Source organism: Neopelma chrysocephalum, unplaced genomic scaffold, assembly GCF_003984885.1.
Source record: "Neopelma chrysocephalum unplaced genomic scaffold, ASM398488v2 Primary Assembly neopelma1_75, whole genome shotgun sequence".
In the NCBI taxonomy this organism is placed as follows: Eukaryota; Metazoa; Chordata; class Aves; order Passeriformes; family Pipridae; genus Neopelma; species Neopelma chrysocephalum.
The window spans coordinates 11,386,825-11,410,421 of record NW_020897736.1 but is presented as its reverse complement, the minus strand read 5'-3'; the positions used below and the strand labels follow the sequence as shown (position 1 = coordinate 11,410,421).

The following is a 23,597-nucleotide window of genomic DNA, read 5'->3' as shown; positions in this document are numbered from 1 at the left end:
TTCTTTTTAAAGGTCTGGGGAATGAACTTTCTTGCAAATAGTTGCTTCAGTGCAGCAAGTCACATTTAATAGCCTCTGCTTTCAGCTTGAATCTTTACAGAAGGAAGATTAGGTAATAGTTTGTGTAGAAACATCTGTTTCCTAACAAAGATCTCGCCCTATTTTATTTTTTTATGTTGTCCCACTAACCAGAAAGTCCTTTAGTCTTTTAAAGACTTAGAAGTCTTTAAGTCCTTGTTGGGTATTAGAGTTGCTGTGGTTTTAGCTTGCTCATGTTCTGGATCCTTTGTTAGCTTAAGTTATTAGCCTTAGATAAGTGTTGTGGGATGGAAGGGCTGCTTTCTATTGTGAGTGCAATTTCTGAATCTCTGGACAATTTGTCTGGGTTAGAATTTAAGTTTTTTGGCTCCAGTGCTTGTTTAGACCTTTTCCTTGTCTGAGGAAAAGATGTTGTTAAAATAATTAAGCGTAGCGTGCATTAAAAGAGAACCTTTCCACAAAACTGAATTGCTTCGGGTTTATTTGAGTTTTGGGTTGCTTAAATAAATTGGCTTTTTGCTTTGTTTGCTTACAAGCAACTTAGTATCTATTATGGGGAGTCTTTTTTTTCCATGTTTTCCATAGAAGGCTGGCTCTGAGGGTTTTGAAGAACAACAGCTCTCTACACTCTGTAGTTCTTTGTTTTACATCAAAGTGCAGTTTATGTGTCTAATTATTACATTATTAGTATACACTTCTTCCAGCCCCTTTAACGTTGTTATTGTGTTACGTGTCTAATATGGAAAGACCTAATCTATAGATTTATTAGGGAATAATCCTTTTGGCCATTGTTTTCTTGAGAGTTCACTGAGTTCAGTCTGCTGTTTTCCAGGGGAAATTCCTCACTGTGATGCTGTGTGTTCTTGTAAACAAATTTATCCTGTGTTTCTTAGAACTCAAGAAGCATTTTTATATGTTGGTGCCAAAATTAGTGAAACTTGGTTTACGGGAACATGCAAACAGGAATTCAGTGCATTGCTACAAGTCCAAGCACTTTGTTTTCTTCCCAGTCCCAGTGCAGGAAGTGCTGACCAGCTTTCCATGGAGTTAGTATTGTTGCAGGACTAGTATTCCAAGAATTAGGGCTCGCTTGGCTCGTGACCCTGGGAAGAAAGAGTGATTTGAGGAGTAAGTTGTAACTTTCTGGGAAGTGTCTCCTTTGTATCTTAAGGGGGTGGGGAGTAAATTAGCAGTGTAATGACCAGTGAACCACTTTCTGTATTACCTGTTCTGTTTGCAGTGATGTGGCTGCAGCCCTGCTCAGGTCACACGAGCCATGAGCTGATTTGGAGCAGAGTGTGCAGATGCATTTGGTTTGTCTTTGTGTTCCTCAGTGCAGCTCTTGTCAGCAGCAGCAATAAAGCAGCATTTCTCTGTGTGTTGCGGAACACAGAGGGAGCTGCCATCCCTGTGCTGCTCCTGGCAGTGCTCGTGGTGATAGGTTGGGTGCAGGTGTAAATCAAGCACCCGGTTTCTATTTTAACACTGCAACCTAATTAAGAAGTTAAAAATTTTCTGGCCACCGGAACATCCCGCTTTGTGTTCCAGTTTCAAAAAGGCTTGGAAATGCCTTATTTACCAACTTTTCTTTCTCCTCTTGCCTTCCCAGTTTGCGGGCCAAACGTCGACATTCGCAATGATATCCACGAGCTCAAGCGCCTGGAGAACTGCACGGTGATCGAGGGGTTCCTGCAGATCCTGCTCATCTCCAAGGCAGAGGATTACCGCAACTTCCGCTTCCCAAAGCTCACCGTCATCACTGACTACCTGCTGCTGTTCCGGGTGGCGGGCCTGGAAAGCCTCAGTGATCTCTTCCCCAACCTCACCGTCATCCGTGGCAGGAACCTCTTCTACAACTATGCCTTGGTGATCTTTGAAATGACAAATCTCAAAGAGATCGGGCTCCACAACCTGAGGAACATCACCCGCGGGGCCATTCGCATCGAGAAGAACTCGGACCTGTGTTACCTCTCCACGGTGGACTGGTCTCTCATCCTAGATGCAGTGTCCAATAACTACATCGTTGGGAATAAACCTCCAAAGGAATGTGGGGACTTGTGCCCGGGAACAATGGAAGAGAAGCCGCTGTGTGAGAAGACATCCATTAACAATGAGTACAACTACCGCTGCTGGACCACCAACCACTGCCAGAAAAGTAAGATCTCAGTAGCTACTGTGATTTTGTTACCTCTCCTTGAAGTGAAGGTTTAATTTTGTGGGTTTATTTTAAGCTCTTTAGCAACTGAAACTTTTGCTCTAGTTGTGTACAGTTAACACGAGTTGCCCAGTTACCACACAAATAGATTCCTCCCCAACCAGTAAAGGCTCATCTAACTTGATTTAAAAAGCAAAACAAAACAAATCAACCACTGTAAACCCCAAACCCAACAAACTCCCTGAATTAATTCCCTGTGGAAAAGATGAAAAGTGTAAGTATAGAACTAAAGCCATTATAGCAAAGCTGGACCAGTTTTAGCTCCCTTGAGGACTTTGGCAGGAGGTGGCCATCGAGTGCCATCAGCTCCTTGCTGGAGGGACGTTCCATATGTGTCAGAGCCATTGCTGTAATGAAGCTGTTGACTGTACTTTCTCAGTCTGTTCTTTGCTTCCCTTGGATGCACCCTCTGAAATCCCTGTAATGGTAATTCTGTACATAAGAACTTGTTTACTGGCATCAGTTTGTGGAGTACAGTCTGCAGAGTCAGAGAGTCAGTGGATATCGTGGCTCCTGGCGAAATCATCCCTGCCTGTTTTGTACTTGCCTTTCTGATAGCAAAGTATTAGCAAAAACAAAACCTGATCTCTTCTCGCTTTTTAAAAATAGAGTAAACAAGCACATAGTTTACTCAGATAACATGATTCCATGGCAGGCTTTTTGAGTTCATCCTGGAACTTTAGGAAAGCTGAGCCCTGCAGTAGCAGTAGGGCTTAATTACAAGCAGTCGTCACTGTGCCTAAATTCCACATGGCATCTTGACCAAAGCTGCCATAGTGACAGGAAACACCACAGTGTGAGAGAAAACGGGACCAGTATAATTCACATTACCTTCATTTGGGGATGTTGATTTTTCTAAAGTGGCTCATCAGTTGCTTGTGAAACCCTCCTCGTGTTCAATTAGAAGCTGCAATTAAAGCAGCTTGTAGGGCAGTTTCAGTCAACACATGCCAAAAATACCTCTGAAAAAAGGCATTTGGAGTATGTGCTTTTATCAATACTTACAGGAAATAAAGTTCGTTTTTTAAACAAAGGCAAGAAAACCCCCTCAGCTTGTTACTGGGAGACTTTGTGCTTTGTCCAGGGTGAGGGGAGTGTTGTTGTGAAACGTTAGGCTTCCTCAGGCCAAATTTATGTCTTCATTAACAGACTAACTGTTGTCTACAGAGGGTGACCAAGGTGATTCCTGTGCAACCTCGTTGCCTTCAGTGGTTTGAATGGATGTAACCAGAGCGTATTTAATGAGATACAATGACTTAACTTGCTTTCTGTTGTGTGCTCTGGCTGTTTGGAGTAGACGGAAGTAATGTGCAAAAAACCCCTTTTGGCTTCTAGGGGAATGTTAAAATAATTTGGATCCCAAATGCACATGAGAAGAAATCTGTTTAAATAAAATGAGGTCATAGTTAGACTGTGATAGCAAGACTTTGAAGGCAAGAGTGTAGATAACGTTTTTTTTCCCCCTATATGCTTTCATCTTCTTTCGTGGGAGATTGTGAAGAAGAAAGCAAGTATTGGAAACGAGCCTTGAAAGGCTTGTTACGAGCATTACACTGTGGAAAAAACCATCAGGTTTAGAGTATCTTAGGGTGCAGAGCCTATAAAGAAATGATCAAGTTCTAATCAATAAAAGGAGTGGGAAAATTTGGACCTATTTTAATTTGTTGTGATAAGCCATTGACTTGGAGGAAGAGGACTTTAAATTTGCCAGCCATTCATCTAAAAAAGAAAACAACCCCCAAGTACTCCTGTTCTGAAGGAGAAGGGAGGTATAAATGTGCAGTTGCTCCAAAGGAAGCTTTTTGTCTCTCCTGTTAGATTGCTTGGGTGCTTTGGCACTGAACTCCTGATCTGGAGAGGACTCTTGCAGTACAAAATCACCCAAGACACGAAAAAGAATAGAAGCAAGGACTTGTCACTTCCTGAGTGTTTCAGTCTGCATTTTCCTACCAGTAGAGATATGACACCTCTGTTATTTTCCAGGGAATATTTTTCTAGTGTAGTATCTAATTTAACCCTGACATTCTCCTCGTGCGTCACAGTCATGTTAAGCTGAAAATGTTGTCTGTCACTCAGGGTTCCTCCATGCCTTTTTATTTTCCTTTGCTCTGGCTCTGTGGAGGAGTGTGTATTAAATCTCTCTTGTCCTTGTTTAGGTTTTACACTGAAAGATCTGAAGCTGGTGGGTAAATGTTGTGTGGGAACACTCGGTACTTTAAGTAGCCTGGCTTCTGTTTCATTTTGCCGTTGAGTGGAAGTTGTTTTTTTCCTTCTTTTTCTCGCTCACAAACAAAGGAAGAAGCTTGTGCTTCCTTCAATATAACTCGTGCAGGAACAATGTGGAGGGAGGAGGGAGGGAAGGATATGCTGTGTTTGACTTAAAACAATCCATGGACATTTGTATAGAAGAGCGAGCCACAAAGCAACTGTAACTTCAATTTGTTTTTTATATTTAAGGTTGAGCATAAAGCGTCAGCGGCTTTGCTGCCAGTTTGGTTGCCCTGGTTTCTGTGTAGTGTACATTCCTTTACCTTGGAGTGCCCCAAGGCAGCAGCAATACTAGTTTGCTCTCTTTGGAGCTGCAGCACGTTGTGTTGGGCTTGGCACGCTCTCATCTCCCTGACTTGCACCTACTTTTATTTTGGTGTATCAAATACCAGCTGTACCTCCCTGGAGCTGCAGGTCCACGTAGAAGAACCCTTCAAGATAAAAGGAGAGGACTGAAGTTGTTTGTTTGCAGCAGGAGTTGTGCTTTGGGGCACAGGTGGAGACTGAAAAGACAAAAACTGAGCGTCCAGACATACAAATAAGATTATGACCTTCTGTGTTTTTTTTTTTTTCTGGCAGTTGTGACTGCTGGAAAGGCTTCTGGAAGCTGCCTGCACCTTGCTCAGGGATTGGTGTGAGAACCAGAAAAACTGTACCCCTTGCAAGCCTTGTGTCTGATGACACATTCACTTTGCCTGTCCAGTGGTCTGCTGTAAAGAAAACTTGGGTTGTTTTCTATATTCCTCTTGCTGATGACTAAGTTTTGAGGTCTGTTCCCTTGGTCACTAGGCCTTTCCAAGCCTGCAGACACCAACTGTAAATTATACCCTTGAAAGCCTGCCTGGAAGTTTGAGATCCCTTGTCCACCATAACCCTTGTGCTCTTTTTCAAGCAAGTCCAGCTAACGCTTCCTAAAACACTTTTGGGATTGCTGGGGCCATAAGAAATGAACTGGGTAAACTCCTTATTTGGGAAAGTAATAGCAAAACCAGCAGTTAGCTGTATATGTGATATACGGTGTTCAGGTGGGGGTTTTTTTGTTGTGTCTTTTAAACTTCACCTGAACTGGGGGGACAGTGGACAAATAATTAAGTTAGAGATGCTCTCTGTTGAGTATTAGCTGAAACACTTCCTTTAGTGCTCAGAGAAAAGAAAGATGAGGGATCTGGTTCTGGGGGGACACACTGTTAATATCTGTGAGGAAGGGGGATACTGAGCTCAGCTGCTGCTTCTGTGTGAGGCAATGAGAGCACAGTCTGGGTTCTGCCCTTGTGAGAGAGCAAATTATAGCTCCCCTGTTCCCCAAGGAGGGTGGAATAGCCATGCTTCCCCTAAAAGCAGTGATGGTGAGCATCTGAAGTGCATGAGGGAGCTTTAAGATTAGATTTGCCACTGGCATAAAAAAAGGAAGTGTAAATTGGCCTTGTAGAGAGAACATGGATTAGGGCTGCAAGCATTTGGTTCAGAACATACGAATGTGACACGAGAAACAATAGCTCACGTAGACCCTGCTTCCAGAACAACAGGAGAAAACTTCAGCTTCCCAATGTGTGAAACTGAGGACCATGGAAAAGGCATGTGAGGATTTGGAGGCTGATAAAGAAGCAGATGGCAGCTGAGCACAAAGTGTTTTTAATGAAAATGTATCCCTATTCCTTTCTGAATTGGTTTGACAATGGCCCGAAAAGATACCCGGTGTGTGAGGAGCGGGAGGGAGGGAATGACAGTGAGTGGGAAGAGTGGTCCATATGTGCCTTCTACTAAAATGTTTAAACATATGGAGACAGTAACATGATGTATTCTCACAAATATTCGGGATCTGCTCCTGTTTGTTTACACGGAGCTCAGCGGATAATGCAGTTGAGTGGTATCGGTTGACATGGCTCCATTGACTTGTGCAGTGCTCGCAGTGTGTGCCAGCTGGGAATCTGCTCCCTGTTCATTCAGCAGAGTAGTGGGGAAAACCATGTGCTGGACTTTTTTTTCCTCCCCTGCTCTCTTTCTTGCTTACTGCTCTCTGAGAAGTATTCACTGTATTCCCTTGTCCTTTAGAAATACTGAACATACGTGAACATGAGGAGAGGGGAAGAAGTTGGGACCCAGAGATGCTGAATCAAATTACTCTTATTTTGCTTAAAGTTACATTTGCATGCTTTTTTTTTTCTGTTTGCTGCTTCCTTTAAACTTTCTGTTTGTTTTTTTTCCTTAAACTCTGAAATATAGTAGATATTGTGTATATCACAACATGCTTTAAGTTTTACTCTTTCATAAGCAAATTAGATGTGGTGTAATGTGAAGTTGATCTATGTAACACCAATCCTACCTTTGTTTGTTTAAAAAAAAAAAGCAGCATAAAAACCTGACCTTATTTTGAAATGGACAGGTTGTTTGTTGGTTGTGTTTGGTTGGTATGCAAACTCTCCAGCAAATAAACATCTCCTGAAAAGAATAAACAGATAAAAAAAATAATAATTGTAAAAGGCACAGTTGGTGTCACTGAGTTAGAAAAATCTGGAGCACGTTAAAAAAAATTTGTTAGTGTTTTCCTTCTGAATGAAGTTTTTTGCTGACTTTCGCTCCCCTCCTGAGAAGTCTGCTCTCCAGCCAGAGGTTTCCCAGAATTTTTATTATGGCTGTGAGAGCGTATTTAATTAGTAAGCTGGAATGGCCACAGAGCAGTTTAGGCCAATCTGCAGTTAATTACCGTAGCAGTGGTTTATATTCTGAGAAAAGGGCTAAAATTAAACAAATGTATACTTGCCATTTTTCTTTGTTCTGTTGTGAAATGCCATAACCTGGGAAGGATGTCTTGAATCTTGCAGCCTGCACTAGTCACTGGAAACTAAGTGCTAATGTTGAATACTCATCTTGGCTTCCTGGTTTCTTTTGGCATAAAGGTTCGTAGAGGACTGTTTGTTTTGAGAGGTCTTTAAGTTTGGGAGTTTTACTTTCCAGTATTGAGACACGATGCAGTGAACTTGGTCCACTGCTGACACTTTGCTACATGCTTGGAAAAGAAAAACACCTGACTAAGAAACTTTTAAAAATACTTTAAAAAAAATTAGAAGTTTTCCCCATGTTTTGGAATAAAGAATTACAAAAAGTTTGAAGTGTTTTTCAAGGATTTTGAAAATTCCTTGTGTCTTTCCTACTCCCAGGTAAACACACACTTTCCTCTTAAGAAGACATTGTATTTTATGCTTTCTTTGACTTGCTTTGTCTTTGTCAGTCCAGAGGTGTTTCTGATCACCAAGTGATGTGCAACCACATTCCCTGCTATTGCAGAAATTTATTTCTTTTATTGTCATCTCTGATGATGGGAAGGGGTAATCCATGTGTTGTGGAATGATACAGTAAATGTTGCCATGATTTTGGTGGCACTACCATTCCTTGTAAGTGATGGGGTGGTTAAATGAGTATGCCCAGTTACTCTGAGTAATATAAACTCTGTTTTACATAGAGACCATTCTGATGGATGTGCTTGAATTGTCTCTTGCCAAGAAACCACTTCACCATCAGAAGAAAAACTGCAGAAATATAATTGGAGGTCACTGATAGGAAATGGGAATTCCCTGGTTTTCTGGGTTGCATGTGTGTTAATTCCTCAGTTCAGTTTCCCTGATGCTGGGTGGTAAAGGGTGGGGAAGTAAAAGAGTGCCAGTCCTTCCCACAGGAAGATCCAAAAGCATCCCCAGATATCTCACTGTGTGCATGACAACCTTCCAACGTATAGTGCTTGGAAAGAAGTCCTGCTCTAACCTCACATTGGAGGGAGGCTCATGGGAGAAGGGAATGACTCCATAGCCTAAGGGGCCTGAGGTTGTGGAGCAGAGGGGGAGAGGAGCTGATGTGTGTGACTCAGTGAGGATTTCTAAGATGTTGTTTATTTATTTCAAAGTTGAAAAAAAAAGCTTTAAAATCTCAGTAACATCCTGAAGGTACTTGCAGAGTACTTTGTCTTAGTGATGGTTCAGAGATATAATAATCTGGTGCTGGCTGGAGTTGGAAACAGAACATTTTTGGTTTTACTTCTGCGATACTTTGCTGTTCTTGGCAACTTGCTTTCATCCCAGAGCAGGGTGAGGGTGATGCCTTCTTTACAGAATTTTTGGGTTTACCTTCCTGTGCAGCAGAGCCACGTTTAATCCATGCAATTAAACACACATCTAAACTTGAACCAAAGCTTTGATTAACATGCTTAACGTGGATTTCCAGGTCCCATTGATACATATTAGACAAATGTTTGATAATAGAATAGACAATTGTATTGGATAGTTAATTGGATCTAATGTAAGGCTTTAATTTTATGATGAATTTGCAAAACAGCTGGGAGCTGGGAATAGCTAGCAGTGTTATAGGGAAAATGTCAGGGAAATGTCAAGTGTAAAACCAGGAGAAAGCTGTGTTTTTGCTGTGCTCTTGCAAATGTCGCAGGGACAAGGCAAACTCAGCCTGGCTTAGTGTTTCCTGCAGTTCCCTGTGGCTCTTATCCATGCAAAGAGTCCGGCTTGGAGTGGCTTGCTGGTTTTCCTGGGGATTTCTGTTTTGACAGGTGATGCTTGTGTGGATGTCAAACGAGGGGTGAACCTGAGCTGCAGTGTTTTTTATCCTGGTGGGGGCCCTAAAATGATCTGTCCTCCACCCAGCTGTCCATTTCCATGGAATGTATAGAAATAATCTCTTGTGATGACTGACCTGCAGTTGAATTTGGCTGAAATAGGCTGAAGGAGGTTTGGAGGTGGGCGTGTGAGCCAAGCCACTGAACTTGCCAGCTGACTTTTCCTAGGAAGGAAGGGTAAAACTTAGGTTCAATCCTGGATAGGAGTCACATTCTCTAAAAATTTTGAATGGGAAGAACCATTTTTTCCTGTTTTTCCTTCCCCAACCACACATGAATGTAGGAATGAATTGTCCTTAAGCATTTTGACAAATTATTTTTAGGTGGCAAACAAGTTTTTCGGTCTTTAACAGTCATGAAACAGCCTTTGTTTAGCCTTCCTTCCCACTAATAGTGGGATTTCCTTCTCAAGTCTGTTTATGGCTCTGAGAATTAACTTCTGATAAAAAGATGCTGGGATAATAATATGTTAATACAGGCTGTTGAATTGCCTTTTCCTTCTGAGGTGAACTCAGCCTGGTTCAGTTGTGACTGTCTCTTCCTCCCCCTCCCCGGTGCAGTTTGCAGTGTTTGGAATGGAATGTGCATGTGCTCCCAGCCCAGCGCTAAAAATGAGTTAGCAAGGAGTTTGCCCACCATGAAATGGGGAGGGTCTGAGGTGCTTTTTAAAGCTGGAAACCATCCTCTCAATTTTTTTTTTGTTTACTGTTTCTTGCTGGGCACAGTGAGCGTGTGGTTACCTGCCCAAAGCACAGTTCTCTGTGCCCCAGCTCATTGTTAAGTGTGTCTCTGTAGCCCTTGACAGGCCAGAATGAACTCAGCCCAGGACTTGAGGATCCCGCTTGGAAAGGCTGGGTTTTTTGGAATTTGGTGGCTGATTTGCACATTCAGAGGGATTCAGAAGGCAACTCAAAAGTTCTCGTGGTTGCAAGTTAATGTTCAGCTGTGACCCTCCTGATGTGTTTCTTCCTGGTTGCAACACCCTGGGTTAATAGGCTCTTCACTGTCCCCTCCTTCATAAACACTGCTCCAAAGCTGTCCAGACTCATCTCTTCCCAGCGCACTCATCGTCCCCCCAGTAATGGCTTCTCTAACTTTTTACTCAATTATGGGGTCTGTTTGTCTTAAATTGGGTTTTTTCCCCCCGGTTGATGTGTGAGGGATGTAGATGGATGATTAAAGGTTATAGTTTTGGGAAATGATGCCATTTAGGAAGCACGTTTGAAGTGTTGAGCGCGCGGAGTGAGTCTTTTATATCAATGCGGGCCTTGGGAGAAGGAGATGTTTTTCTATGTATAGAAACTTCCCGTATAGGATGGCAAGAGGAGGTTGCAGGGGGGTTGCCTGTCTCTTTAAGTGGGTTTATAATTGGCTAGGAATTTTTGTCAGCTTAGTCACTGCAGCATTCAGCGGATGAGGGAAAAAAACCACAGGCCCCAACCGTTACGGCCCTGGATAGGCTCTGTCATCCCAAAGGAATGCATGTGAACAAAACACTTTGTGCGGTGCAACCGTTGGCCTAAACAGTATTGCATTCTTAAAGCAGGCTCTGAGTCACATGGAGCAGATGGATTGTTTCACTAAAATGGAAGTTATGTATCACTGAGCACTCGGATCGAGCTTTTAAGTGTGGTTCCAATCGGTCACGATGTGTGAGGGTGATGAAGGGGTGCAAAGGGCTGGGGGGGGGAAAGCAGCTCCTTGTTTTGTGGTAGAAATTGTTTCTGTGGCCTTAAAAAGGTAGGAAAGTGTTTCAGTTTGTTAATTACTGGGCTGGCATACCGGCCTCAAGGGTTCTCTCTAGATTTCAGACAAGTCTTAATTCTGAGGCACTTTATTTCATGCTGCTCAAACTAATCCAAAGGAACCCCTGTTTCGGGGGGAACAAGAAGGGGAAAAAACCCCAAACTAAACCCCAAACCTGTTGGCTCTTCTCCCAATGAGACCAGCTGCTCCAGTCTTCTTCCTCACCCTGCCAGGCTTTTGCCCCCAAATCTTCCTTCGAGCCATTATCTCCAGAGCCCGGAGTACACTGATTAGTGAGGGAGTAGCTCTGTCTCCCAGGGTGCCTCTATTTGGCTTTATCTCTTCCCTTCGAGGGATTCGGAAGGATCTGATAGGAGCCTTCCCAGTCTCCAGCCTTTAAAGCGTGCAGGGGAGGAGCTGTGACTTCTGGCTAAACTAATTCAGAGCTGTCAACTGGGGTGGTTTTATAATTTTTTTTTTCCTTCCCTTCCTGTTTTGTGGGGAATCCTCTTTAAGGAGTGCTCTAGGATTTAGTGGAAAACCCGGCCTCCAGTTGGTCGACATTGACAACTGCTGTCACTTGGCAGCCTGTGGCTGGTGGGAGAGCAGCGAGTTTGGAGGTTTTAATCCGGTTATCACCAAGGCAGGTGTTTCGGAATTAGTGCCTCCCCATGTCGTATTAATTGAATCTTAAATCATTACAGCACAAAGGGGAAACATTGACTGAATTCCCTTCCATCTCTGGAGCTTTCCTCGTGAAGGCAGCACATGAATAGGGGCTCTCTGTTAGGGGAGATGGTTCTCTTTCCAAGTGCCTGGTGAAGGGTGTTTGGCAGAATCAGAACTGACTGGTCCACGTGAAGCACTACATGCAGAACCCAAATTGCAGTGAGTCACTGTCTGCTCTGTCTTTTGTGATCTGAGAGTCTGGGATAAAGTACTGCAGTGGGTGTTAACAGATAAAACCAGTATGCAAATCCTTAATTCAGAGATGAAGCCTTCTTCCTCTTCCACTCGCTGCAGTTGTTTGTCTGTGTGCATCCGTTTCTCTTCTGGAGAAAAGAAATTAAAATAATCAGTAATACCTTGCACCAGGAGATGAAGAGAGTGGTGGCAGGGAAAACAAATACCGCTTCCAGCAAACCAGCTGTAGAGAGATTTTAAATTCAAGGGCTGCTTTAGGATATCAAGTGGTTTACAGGAGAATATAAGTAATTGGAATTTATCTTACAGATGAAAAAAATCATAGTCTTCCCAGGCAAAAAAATTACTCTTTTCTGCCCTTAGGGTGCTTCTTTGAATGGTTAGAATTGTCTGCACCTGGCAGATGATCTTTTAAGGAGAAAAGTGAAGTAGAGGTGTTGAGAGGGCGTTTTTGGAGTGGGGGATGCAGTGGAAATCTTTCAGCTTGGCAGTGCCTGGTAACAGGGCAGGCCATTGAAGGCTGTGGTGATAACAGGTCCCAGCCTCAGCTTCTTGCCTCTAAAAGGAACATTTTGCTCTGTGAATTGGCATTTATGTTTTAATCATGGCACTGTTTTAATCATACTGGGATCCGTGTGTACCTGTCCTGTGCTGTTCATGCTCTGGATTTTGGATACAGTGTCCATGTGCTTTCAGGTTATAAATTCAACATCATGCATGTAGTAGTACCTGAAAACCTCAAGCTGTGAAGCTTTCTCGCTCTTCTTGTCTCCTCACTAAATATTTATTGGAATGGTAGCTGGCCTGGGATGAGGGAGGAGGAGGAAACACCTTCCCCAACACGGGGCTCACCCATCTCCATAAATGGTGCAGAGCTCCCTGTGGATCCTCCAGGAGACAGCCCTTGTTTACAGTGAGTGTGCTGTGGTGGGGTTACTTCAATGACATTGCAGAGCAAGAGGCAAATCCATTTGCTTTTGTGGGTGTGCTGAGGGGCTGCATGATCTGACCTGCATGTGAGGGTGCTGTCTGGACAAGGAACATCATGAGCAAGTGGACAGCTATTTTGCAATGTTATCCTGCTCATTCTTCCAGTATCCAGGAGACACTGGAATTGGTGCAAATAACTGTGCTGTGCCTGGTTGAACACAGTGCCCTAAAGCAGGAGTTAAAGAACCCCTAAAAGGACACATCCCCACCCCCAAATCTTACAGTAAAGGAAAGGAGTTTCCTCCCAGCTTGTGTTCCCAGCAACAGCAGCAAGTGTGGCAGTAACTTGCCTGGTTCTGTCTTCCTTTCCAGGCCTCTGCCTTTGCTGTTCTCCCCTTCCAGCATGGATTTGGGAATCTGGGAACCTTCCCTTTGCCTGCCTGGCCCTTATTGCTGTTCTCTGCAGCAGCAGCAGCACAGAAATGATGTGCCTGTCCAGTCCATTCTGCTGCTGCTTGGTAAACTAATGAGCAGAGGCACTGCAGCTGCCAGGAGGAATTCCTTTCCAGCAGTTCTGCGAGAAAAGTCAGCAGGATTAGGGCCTGGTTCAAACTTGATTGTTCAGCATATCTGCTATGCAAACCATTTGGGTGAGGGAGAGAGCAACCAGAGTGGCAACCAACTTTGCTTGAGGCAGAAGCGAGCTGTGGGAACAAGGAGGAGACTGTCTTGTCTTTATAAACCATAGTGCTGCTTAGAGCATTTTGGTGTGTTTGACTACAGACATATATGTATATGTATTTTTTTCTCTTCTCTGGAACAACACCCCAAGTTAGTGTCTGTCCTGGCTTAGAGGAAACAATTATTTCAAAAGCCTTTCTTAATAGCTCTCCTAATCACCTTGTGAGCTGCTCTGATGTTTTGCTGTTTGGATGTGCCTGCTCGTGCCAGATCGTGCACTGGATCTCATAGTTCTGGAGCACCTACTTAGTTACCTATCTAGGCAGGGAGCACTGAGGCACCTCCCAAGTATTTAAAAATAGAAATAAACATCTCCTGCTCGCTCTTCCTTCCCTGATTAAATTTATAGGGTTTGTGTTGGGCTTGTTTTGGTTTGTGTGGGTGAGTGGGTGTGTCTTGTGGATGAAAAATTAATTGTGAGGGAGCTGGAGTCAAAGGAATATGTTTGTACATTAGTTTGGAAGCTGCGAGGTCTTTGGTCATTTTGCTTTCTTTAAGTCAGTTTACATGAAGGTTCTGCTTTCTATGCTTTCAACTTTATTTTGGGGTTTTTTTTTGGTTCCCAGTGACTGTGCAGTGACATGCTGCTGCAGTGGGAAGCTGCAGTCCCAGCAGTGGGAGGTGATCTCTTGGGCCATTGCCATGAAGCATTTGAGGTATCTGGAGACAGACCTGGAGTTGAGGGTACAGAAGGTAGATTTTGTCATGGTGCTGTTGGAAAGACATTCTGGAAGCAGGAACTTTCTAGGATATGGCTGTTGAAGTGTAGTGACTGTAATACCAACAGAGGAAGAGTCTACAGGTGTGATTACAGTACTGTGTTCTTGAGTAAAATTAGGTGAAGGAGGTATTCCACTCTTTTTTAATTTTCTTGTTAAGTGCTTTGTTGTGCTGGTAATTTTTTTCCATTCTTGTGAAGCAGGTGTGGTTTAACCTACCTACATGCTGCAGTAATAAAGACTGAGTGTTGTGTGTAATACATGGAAAATAAGATTAGCAGAAATAATAAAAACACAGTGTTTGTGCTGCTGCAGATGCGAGAGCTAATGGGACAGCCAGGGGCAAGTGATGAACCAGTTAAACAGGGACCAGGCACTCTGGTTTAGCAAGCCCTTCTCTTCTGAACACAGCCATGGGTACAAGTTAGACTGTGATTACAAACTTGTTTGTTTGACTTTGCCTCAGTGCTCCCTGAGCCAAGCTGCCTTAATTATATGAGGGAATTGCTTCTCAAAATGACTTCCAGATAAATCATTATCTGCACTTGAATGACTCTTATATCTGTAGCAGTCTTGTCTCCAGGTGAGGAAAGTATTCCTGAGGGTCTTTTCCGTGTGCATTTCCTTTGGAAGGCCTCTATTGACATGTTTCAGTCAGTTTTCTCACTACCTATTGCATGGGACTAGGTAAGAAAATAGTCATTGTAGAGAAAACTGTTTTGGGCCAGATGGTCTGTTTTATGGCATGGAACATAGAGGGCTGTTTGATTTCTTACAGCCTTTACTCCTGCCACTTCAGGCTGTGCCTGGAGGGGACAAAGTGTTTGGTATCTCGAGTCACAGTGGCGCAGCTCTCAGCAGCTGAAGGTAAAGCCCAGACTGAGATGGGTTTGAGAGGCCCGTCCCCACCAAGGGAACTTTGATCAAGGAAGCATCTCTTGTTCCTGTCATGTTCTTACCCTCTGGACATTCTGCCAAAACAGGTTTGCAAACCAGGGCTTCTAAATTAATGCTGAGTATTTTGCTCTGAATGCATCATGCCCCATCCTAGGACAATATTGATAAAATAAGAGGCATCCTCCAATTTACTGGAAGGATTTTTGTGTATGTATCAACTTTCTGTCACTGACAGAACTGTCCTGCAGCCTTGCCACTGATTTTTTTAAATCTTGTTTCCTACTCCTTGTGTCATAAGTGTGGGGTTTTTTCCATGAAGCAGTGGGGTCGTGTTGTAACGTAATATTTGGATTCTCATTTTAACGATTTACGTGCACTGTCAACATTTCCTGTGAAGAAAACAAAAGAAAGATGAGATTTGGGTTTGTCAGTGAGGTACTGATTGACTGATTGATTTGATTTCTCCTAAGAAGTGTTCTGTTCCAGGGCTGTCTGATGGGTGGTCTGACAGCTCAAATGGAAGGTGCCTGAAACCAGTAGCCCTGTTTGAAAATCTAGGCCAGAGGATTTTGCCAAGTGTAAACATTGTCTCATGGTGTGAAAAACAACCAAACAATTTTGGTTCATTAATATAATTTACTTGAAGACAGACAATGCACTTGACATGGCTGTTTATACCCGGGTTTTTGTGCCATTCATATATCTGAATGGTTTTTAAATGGGTTGGTTTAGAGCAGGCCAACCAGAAGTGGCTTTTATAATCCATAGTAGTAATTCCTAGATTCTACAATTACACTGGATTTATTTATTTAAGCAGGCACCTTATAATTAATCTTCCAGTTGGCTTTGACAGCAGTTTCATTGGGCCTTTCCATTGCCTTTTTTTTTTTTTCTTGGATAAGCCTGGAAGTCAGAGAGCCTTTGATTATTGCAGCTATTTCTGCAGGTAGCTGGAAAAACTCCCCGGCTTAAATGTGGAACTGGGTTCCATTCTGTCCCTGTTGGAGCCAGAGGTGGGCAAACATAGGGATTTCACTGTGTTTCGTGGCAGAAGTTCCTAAACCAGCCTCTGGATCTTGGTGATCTGCCCTGGAAGCAGAGGGAGGAGGGAAAGATGCTGAACGTGTGTCCCAGCAGGGAGTGATCTCCTTTCTTTCCACCTCCCACATGGACCTGAACAACACCTGAGCTGGGTCTGGCTCGTGCTGCTGCTCCCAAATCTGTGTTTAAAAAGTCAGTCTCTTCAGTCTCTCCCTGTGTGTGAATCCCCCTTGGATTTTGGGGGCTCGGGAGAGTCTCCCCCCTCCTGGGTCACGTGGCTGTAGTTGGGTTTGTGGGATCTCCCCAGTCCCGTGTGTTCCCCAGGGTTTGTTGTTGTCAGACCTCATTTTACCCCCCACGCCCTTCATCCTCTTTTGTTAATCCATGAGTTTTGGGAATGTCTGAATAGTGTTTATTGCTTTTATTGTTTGGGTGGGAAAATGGCCATGGAGCTTTGATTGTTTTATGGCAGGGGAAAGGCCTTGTGGAACCCCAGGCACTTTGTTGGTTGTTTTTTTCTTTTTTTTTTTTTTTATTTAACCCCAACAAGGAGTGCAGAAAAGTAACCAGTAATTTAATTGTAAGTGAAGAATCTCTTGCTGGTTATAGCCCAGGGACATGTTTTATTCGAGTCCAAAAATCAACCAGAAAATAAATTTAATTACTTTCTAATATGTCTTGTTAAAGCATGGATCAGTCTGTGCTGCAAATGAGCTCTGGAGGTTCTGGTGAGAGGGAATGCAGACTCCAGTTTTGATGGGAGATTAAATGCTGGATGTCAGCGCTTTCTCTGATAACAATGTTGTTGAGAACAGCTCTGGCACACCAGATTCCCCGGCATGCCTGGAGCTTGCCGTGGAAGTTAACTCGGGACTCCAGCTTGTTTTGTCATGCCTCATTTGGAAAGTTTGGATTTCAGAAGGGGGGAAATAAAGCTGCCTGCTTTTAGCATCTCAAACAAAAGCGTGGAAAGCTGGAGTGGCTGATTTTGAAGCTTGGGAGAGAAGCCTCACATGTCTTTCTTCAAAGAATAACTTAGTTTTATCTTAGTTGTATCTTTTAAAAGCTCGATCATTAGATCATTGCTATCATTAAAATATCAACAGACAAATGATGAATGTCTTGCCTTGCTTTGCTGTATTTTTTTATTGGGTTGTTTATTTTGGGTTTAGTTGTTTGTTTGTTCTTTAAAGATACTTTTCTGCCAGACGAAGCCCTTTCTCCCAGCACATTTGATGTGTATTAAATGTATTAGTTTTAGAAAGATGCTGAGCAGTGCTCCTTATGTTCTGTATTCTCCTTTTCCTGTGGGTAAAGGGAAAAATTATTGAATAATTTACTGTGTTCCAAACAGTTTAAAATTAAATGTTTGCAGACACTTTGTGTCTCTGTTAATTTATGTGCTAAACACTGTTGATAATGACGGGAAACATGTCAGCTGAATGTTTTCTGTATACAGGGTTGAAATTGTAGTGACTGTCCCTGGTGAGAGAAGTAAGGTAATTTGTTACTATTGCTTTCTTCTTAGAATACTTTAAATAATCCCCAAACTGATATTTTGTTCTCTATTTCAGTATTTTTAAACCTTTAGTTATATCACAATATTTCGATCAATCTGAGCTTGTTCTCAGTGTCTGAATTTTGAAGGACTGTACCTGTCCTCTGGTTGGTGCCCTGTGTCTGTGTGTGCCTGTGCCACAGCTCTGCTCATGGGCAGCTCTGGAAAACGGTTTTGCATTTTAAGGTGTTAGACTGGGCTCGGTTTAGATCTCTCTCCTTGCTTTATGGGACAGTCACTTAAGTTGCAGTGTCCCATCTGCCCCATAAGGAGGATAATTAATGTTTGTGAGTGGTTGCAGGTACCTTTTTAATACAACATAAAAAAATGACGAGCATCTCGCTTGTAAATTTTGTTGTTAAATGTGTTTTTTATTACTACATAACCCTATTTTCTTGTCCTTCCCTAGACCAGTGATGTACAGGACTATATATTACATTCTTCAGCTTCTGGAAAAGAAATCTGTTTGGGTGGGAATGCTGGAGTTGTTTAGGAAGCACATGTAAAGCACATTAAGCAAAAGAGATTTCAGTTCATCACCAGAGGATAAATATCCAACAGGACAACGTAGAGATTGTTCTTCCAGCGTGCTGCTTAAAGAGCTGAGGTGTTGTAGAGGAAGGAAAGGAATACCTGTTATTTTTTAACTCCCTGTTTTATGTATCATATATCAAAGGCAAGAACAAAATGCATTAAGGGCTTTTTTTAAGGGAACAGAAATAATCTTTTTAGATAATACTCTGATTACCTTAATCTTTATCATATCAGTTGATATTGCTCTGTCACTCCTGGTGGAGAGGTACCTGATGTGAACCAACTATATTGACTCTGGAAAGCCTGATTTTTTTATTAAAGAGTTTTTTAAAATGCATCTCAACAAGAGAGGCCAATGTTACCTGTTAGCAGCTGGAATGAAGCACTGTGTGAATCAAACTCCAGCTCTTCTAAAAGACTGCAAACAAGTAAAGTATCTTACAAATAATTTGTTCGTGATCCGGCTCTGTTAGGAAATGACCTTTTTACTTGTATCTGCATTAACACCAAGACAAATTCCGGGCTCTTTTCTCATCTCCAAGCCCAGCCTAGTAAGGCAGAAAAGGTTTGCAAGCACTGTGAGTCTGGAATTGTGTAGTCAAGGTGAATGGGAAGGTGAAATCCATTATCTGCTAAAATGCTGGTGCAGGTATGTCTTTGGGAACATGAACTGCTGCGCTGATATTTGCTAAGAAACCTGCAGTGTGTGTGCATCCTGACACTGCCTCTCCTCCCGGGGAGGGGAAATAGGCATTTAAAAAGTAACATCTGCTGTGACAGCCTAAAATCCCAGGTAAATGAACCCTCTTTTTTGAATTTGTGATTGAAATGTTTTTTTTCACTTTTGTTTACAGCGGTGTAAAAACCGTTTGCCTCCTTTTAGTATGTTTATGCAGCCAAGTTCAGTTATGAAGGAATAATGTATATTTGGCCTAGGAAAATAGGTCAGTGCTGTTCTTAAAGTGTGTCTGTAAGCAGTAGTTAGTGGGCAGCCTGCAGAAAGCAGGACTGACTTGGTTTTGTTGTTTGATAAACACGTCAGCCCTGGCACAGCCCTGCCTTGCTGCCTGATCTGGCCTCTCCTGAGGCCACTCCAGACAGCACAAAAAAAAGCATCATTGGACATGAAATGACAAATGTGACAGATTAGTTTGGTGCAGGTATCACTCAGGAATATATCATGTTTTGGTTTTGGTGCATATTTATTTTCATTTTCAAGAAGTGAAACAACACTGAGGTGTCTAAATACTCAAGTCACCTGGTATCTAGGAATGTTCTGAGATTTCTAGGAGCAGGACTGTTCTTTGGGGCATTGAAGAAATTGGAAAGGTTTTCCTGTAATAAAATAAGCCTTTAGCAAGCAGAAATTTTATAGAGAGGAGATTGTTTGTTTTAAATGGAACAATTTCCCTCAGGAATAACTGGTTTGTGGGTAGCAAACACAGAAATTTGAATGTTGTGGTGGGAGAATGTTGGAAAGACAGAGGTTTATGTACATTTTTGAAAGTGAATGTTACCAAAGTTCTTCCTGTAGGATCCTTTCTCAGGAAATAAGGCACGGCTTGAAAAGGTAAAGGTCAAGTCACCTGAAATGAGGGAGGTTTAGATCTGCACATCTGGGAGAACATCCCCAACCCGAGGAGCTTTGGCTGTGGGATAATGCTGATGGAGGGACAGGAGACAAGTTATGCTCATGTAGGGGAAAATGAGACAGAAAATGAGATAGAAAATACTTAAATGGCCTGATCAGATTCACGTGCCTAAGATGGGACCAGCGAAGGAGGATCAGGTGCTGCTGGGCTGGTAATCCAGGGAGAAGGTTGTGCCTTCCCAGCTTAGTGCCAATGCCAAGGACATGATGCTCAGTGGGAGTTCCCTCCATGAATTTGCTACACCTGTGGATTTTTGAACTAAAAAGCCTCTTTTGTGCATCTGTTTTATGTGTAACTACAGCCCACGGATGACGAGAAGGTGCCATGGGTTTGTTTCTTGCTCTTTTATTCACCTGCTGGAATTGGGGATTTACTGAAGTGTGGGTGGATAAGTAAGCGTTTAATTTGTTGCAACTCGAAGAAAAATGCAGTAAACTTTAATTCTAAGGAAGCTCAAGTCTTTCAAAGAAACCCTCTGGGGAGTCATCTCTGTGAAGTGCATTGACTGAGCAGCATTGACTCAGTCAGGTTGTGTTTAGAGGAACAAACATGTTTTCCAGGACCCTCGTTGTGATTCAGGATGCTTGTTTACTAAGGCTGTTTTTCCTGGGATTTGGCTCTGCTCTGTCTGGACGTAGGGCTGGGAAGCACATGGCTTTTGTGTGGCTCATAATCCACTGTCTGAGCATCATCCTTTAGTTTAGCACAGGGAAAGCTGACGGAAGCTGAGCCGCAGAGGAGCTCAGCCGGCAACATTTCTATCAGTGCACTTCTGTCAAGTGAACCCAAGCAAGGAGAGGAACAATGGGATTTTTTTGTAGCTCAGAGATGGCAAACAGTTCTGTTCACTGTGGCTTGTGGATGAGGAGTCGGGTTTGCTGTCCCTGGGTTGTAGCTTGGTGTTTCCTTCTTGGCTGACACACATGGACTAAGCTCTTCATCCAGCCTGGCTGCTCTGCCAAAGTCTAGGGCTCGACAGTATTAAACTGTGACCTGCAAAAGTTTATTTAGTAATCTTCCATGTCCTTATTTTACATAGAAGACTCTCCTGGAAATGCCCAAGGGAAAAAAAGAGGGGTTGGAGGTGGCTGGTTGTTGAAAGCAGTCAAGTTGTAGTAAAACTGGGCCAATTCGAGAGTTGCTGGCACAGTTCTGTGAATTTATTCATTACGTTTGGCTTGTTTCGCTTTTTGGATGAGGTTTACATGAAAGGAAAACTCCAGATCATGAGGAAGAAATTATTTTACTATTTTAGTTGTTCCTCCTTCCTCTAATTCAGGTAGGGTAGCGTCACCATTTCCATGCACCGCCGAGGTGAAGGCTGCAAACTTCTTTAGGCAATACTCACAGAACCCTATATAAGACTATTAAATTCCCCTCATTTTCCTGCCAAAAATAGTAAACCTTGAAAAATATGCAAAGCATTCCAAAGCTTGTAAGTTCCAGCGTGCTGAACTACAAAGTTTTTGTGTTTTAAGTCCCATTTTAGGTGCACTGTGGGCACATTTGTGTTGTCGTCCCGCAGGCTGCCCTGGGCTGGTGCACAAAGGAAGGTCAGGACTACTCAGTCCTGGAAGGGAGAACTTCAAAGAAAGCTTAAATCTTGGGAAGAACTTGACTGATTGAAATTGGGATTCTATTTTTAATTACCCGTGCTGCAGTTTAATACTGGAGGCATTGTTGTGTTCCAAATAGTGTTTTTTTGAGCATTCGGTGGGGATCTTCCCTGCTTGGATCAGCACTTAGGGAAGGTACTTTTTCCTTAGCATTCTCCAAGCTGTGTCAGTAGTTGAGAGTACACAGCTATTTGGTGTTTTCCTTGCCTTTCAATTTGATATTGTCATCGTGGCTTTGAGGACTTAAGTGTGAGACACTATTAATCACTTTGGGAGCAGCTGCCGTGTCGCTCCCCAGAAGTGAGTGAGAACAGTGACACTGTCAGCAAAGCATGTTGGGATGTTTGGAAATAAAAAGCACTTAATCAACATTATTTAGATCAGACAGTCTTTCTATTAAGTATTTGAGCTCTGTGCTGCAGGATGATGCTCTGAGACAAGATACTTTTTTTTTTTAATGCAAAACTATCATCCACACCACATAACACCCAACGATTTAAAGTTGGAGTGTGCCTTTATGTGAGGATCTTGCAAGAGATTACCTTTGCATGTTGCCTGATCTGAAAACCCTGAAATGCTTGATGTTGTATCTGTGAAGTTTGGTTTTTTTTAATTTAAAAAAGCCACTGCAAATCAAGCAAGTAAAAAGAAAAAACCTAGCCATGGTTATATGCATTTAAGTGGATGTGTGAATTATTTGGATTTCAGATTTGCACAAAACCAATGCATTTTTTCAGACAATTAAATATTTTACAAATTAGTCATACTTAAACTGGCAATTTTTTGAAGTAACCATAAAAGCATTTACTGAGCTAAAAGAGTCTTTTGTTGCTTCAACTCCAATCTACATTAATTTTTTTCTAATTCATCTGCGCATCGTTGCCTTTAAAATTTCTCGAACTTTGAAATGCACGCCTTTGTCGTTGGGAGCAATTTTATTTAAAAAATTTATAAAAAACACCCCCATTATTATTTTTTTCAACTTTGCCACACCCACCACAGGATAAATTCCTTAATTTTTGTGCTGGGTTGCAGTGTAATCACAGGGAATGGTGCTCCAGCAGCTGCGTGAGTTCAGCTGCTGTTTGTGACCACACCTACGTGAGTATGGATTTCTGGGATTGTGTTGGAAGTAAGAAAACTTCATCTGGGCATTATCTTTAGCTACAACGTGCTGAAATAGTGAAAATTGCAAACCTCTTTGCTCCACTCAAATCTCCTCTGTAAGCAGCAGTGCAGTGAGGCAGGAGATCAGAAATATTCAAAAAGTAAGGTTTGAGTTTGTAAGAGTCAAGACGTGTCGTTGTTGTGTCTCTGTTTGGAGAGCCATGACCTAATCTTATAAGTATCAAATGAAGAAGGGAAAAACACCTTCCTTGTGTGGGCCACATCAGCACCTGCAAAAAGGTGGCACTTGTTTCCTGTAAAACAAAACAATCTGTGTGAAAAAGCCTGATTGGTGGCACTTGGGGCTGATTTAGGTTCTTGCTGATGTATTTCCCCACTGGTGGAGGTTTGAAACAGAACTGGAAATACTTTGGGCCTGTGACTGCTGACTTTGGTATGAAGTGAAGGCCAGACTTGCATTGTTACCTCCCTGTTGAAGCTGATTTTCCTCCCCGTCGCTGGGCAGGAGGACACGAGCTGGGATGGATTTCCCATCTGTTGTGCAGAGTCAGGCTGACACACCGAAAATCCTTCAGCTGTTACCACTGTGAGGAAAACCTTCAGGTGGTGGGGAAATGAAAACCTGTGGAGTCAGAAATAAGTCTTGGTGAGTGGGTGGGTTTTTCTGTTTGTGTTTGATTTTTTTTTTTTTGGAGCTTTCTGTTTGGGTTTTTCCTCCCCCTTGGGTCCCAGTTGGAATTCTAGGGATCTCATCTTAAGTGGAGCCCCAGTTTTTAATGATGATGGAAAAGGGGTGGATGTTCAGAGGGGTGGAGGGTTGGTAGAACACCTGAGACTCCCCAGTAGGATCTGGCATCTAAGAACCGTTTGAGGGTTCCTGCAATGGCTGTGAAGTTGATATTTCATAGGTATTAAAGGAAAGATATCTTGAAGATGCCAGTCACCAATCCCAAGCACAACTGTGCCTTTTT

The 23,597-nt window shown here is 42.7% G+C and overlaps 1 protein-coding gene across 4 annotated transcripts in view; it reads left to right on the top strand.

Moving 5' to 3' along the window:
- IGF1R (insulin like growth factor 1 receptor) overlaps positions 1-23,597 on the top strand; it is a 174,556-nt gene that overhangs the window by 28,577 nt on the left and 122,382 nt on the right. For all 4 annotated transcript variants that reach the window (XM_027688609.1, XM_027688607.1, XM_027688606.1 and 1 more), the window contains exon 2: positions 1,649-2,194. In XM_027688609.1, the coding sequence (XP_027544410.1) occupies positions 1,649-2,194 (546 nt within the window). The remainder of the gene's footprint in view (positions 1-1,648; positions 2,195-23,597) is intronic.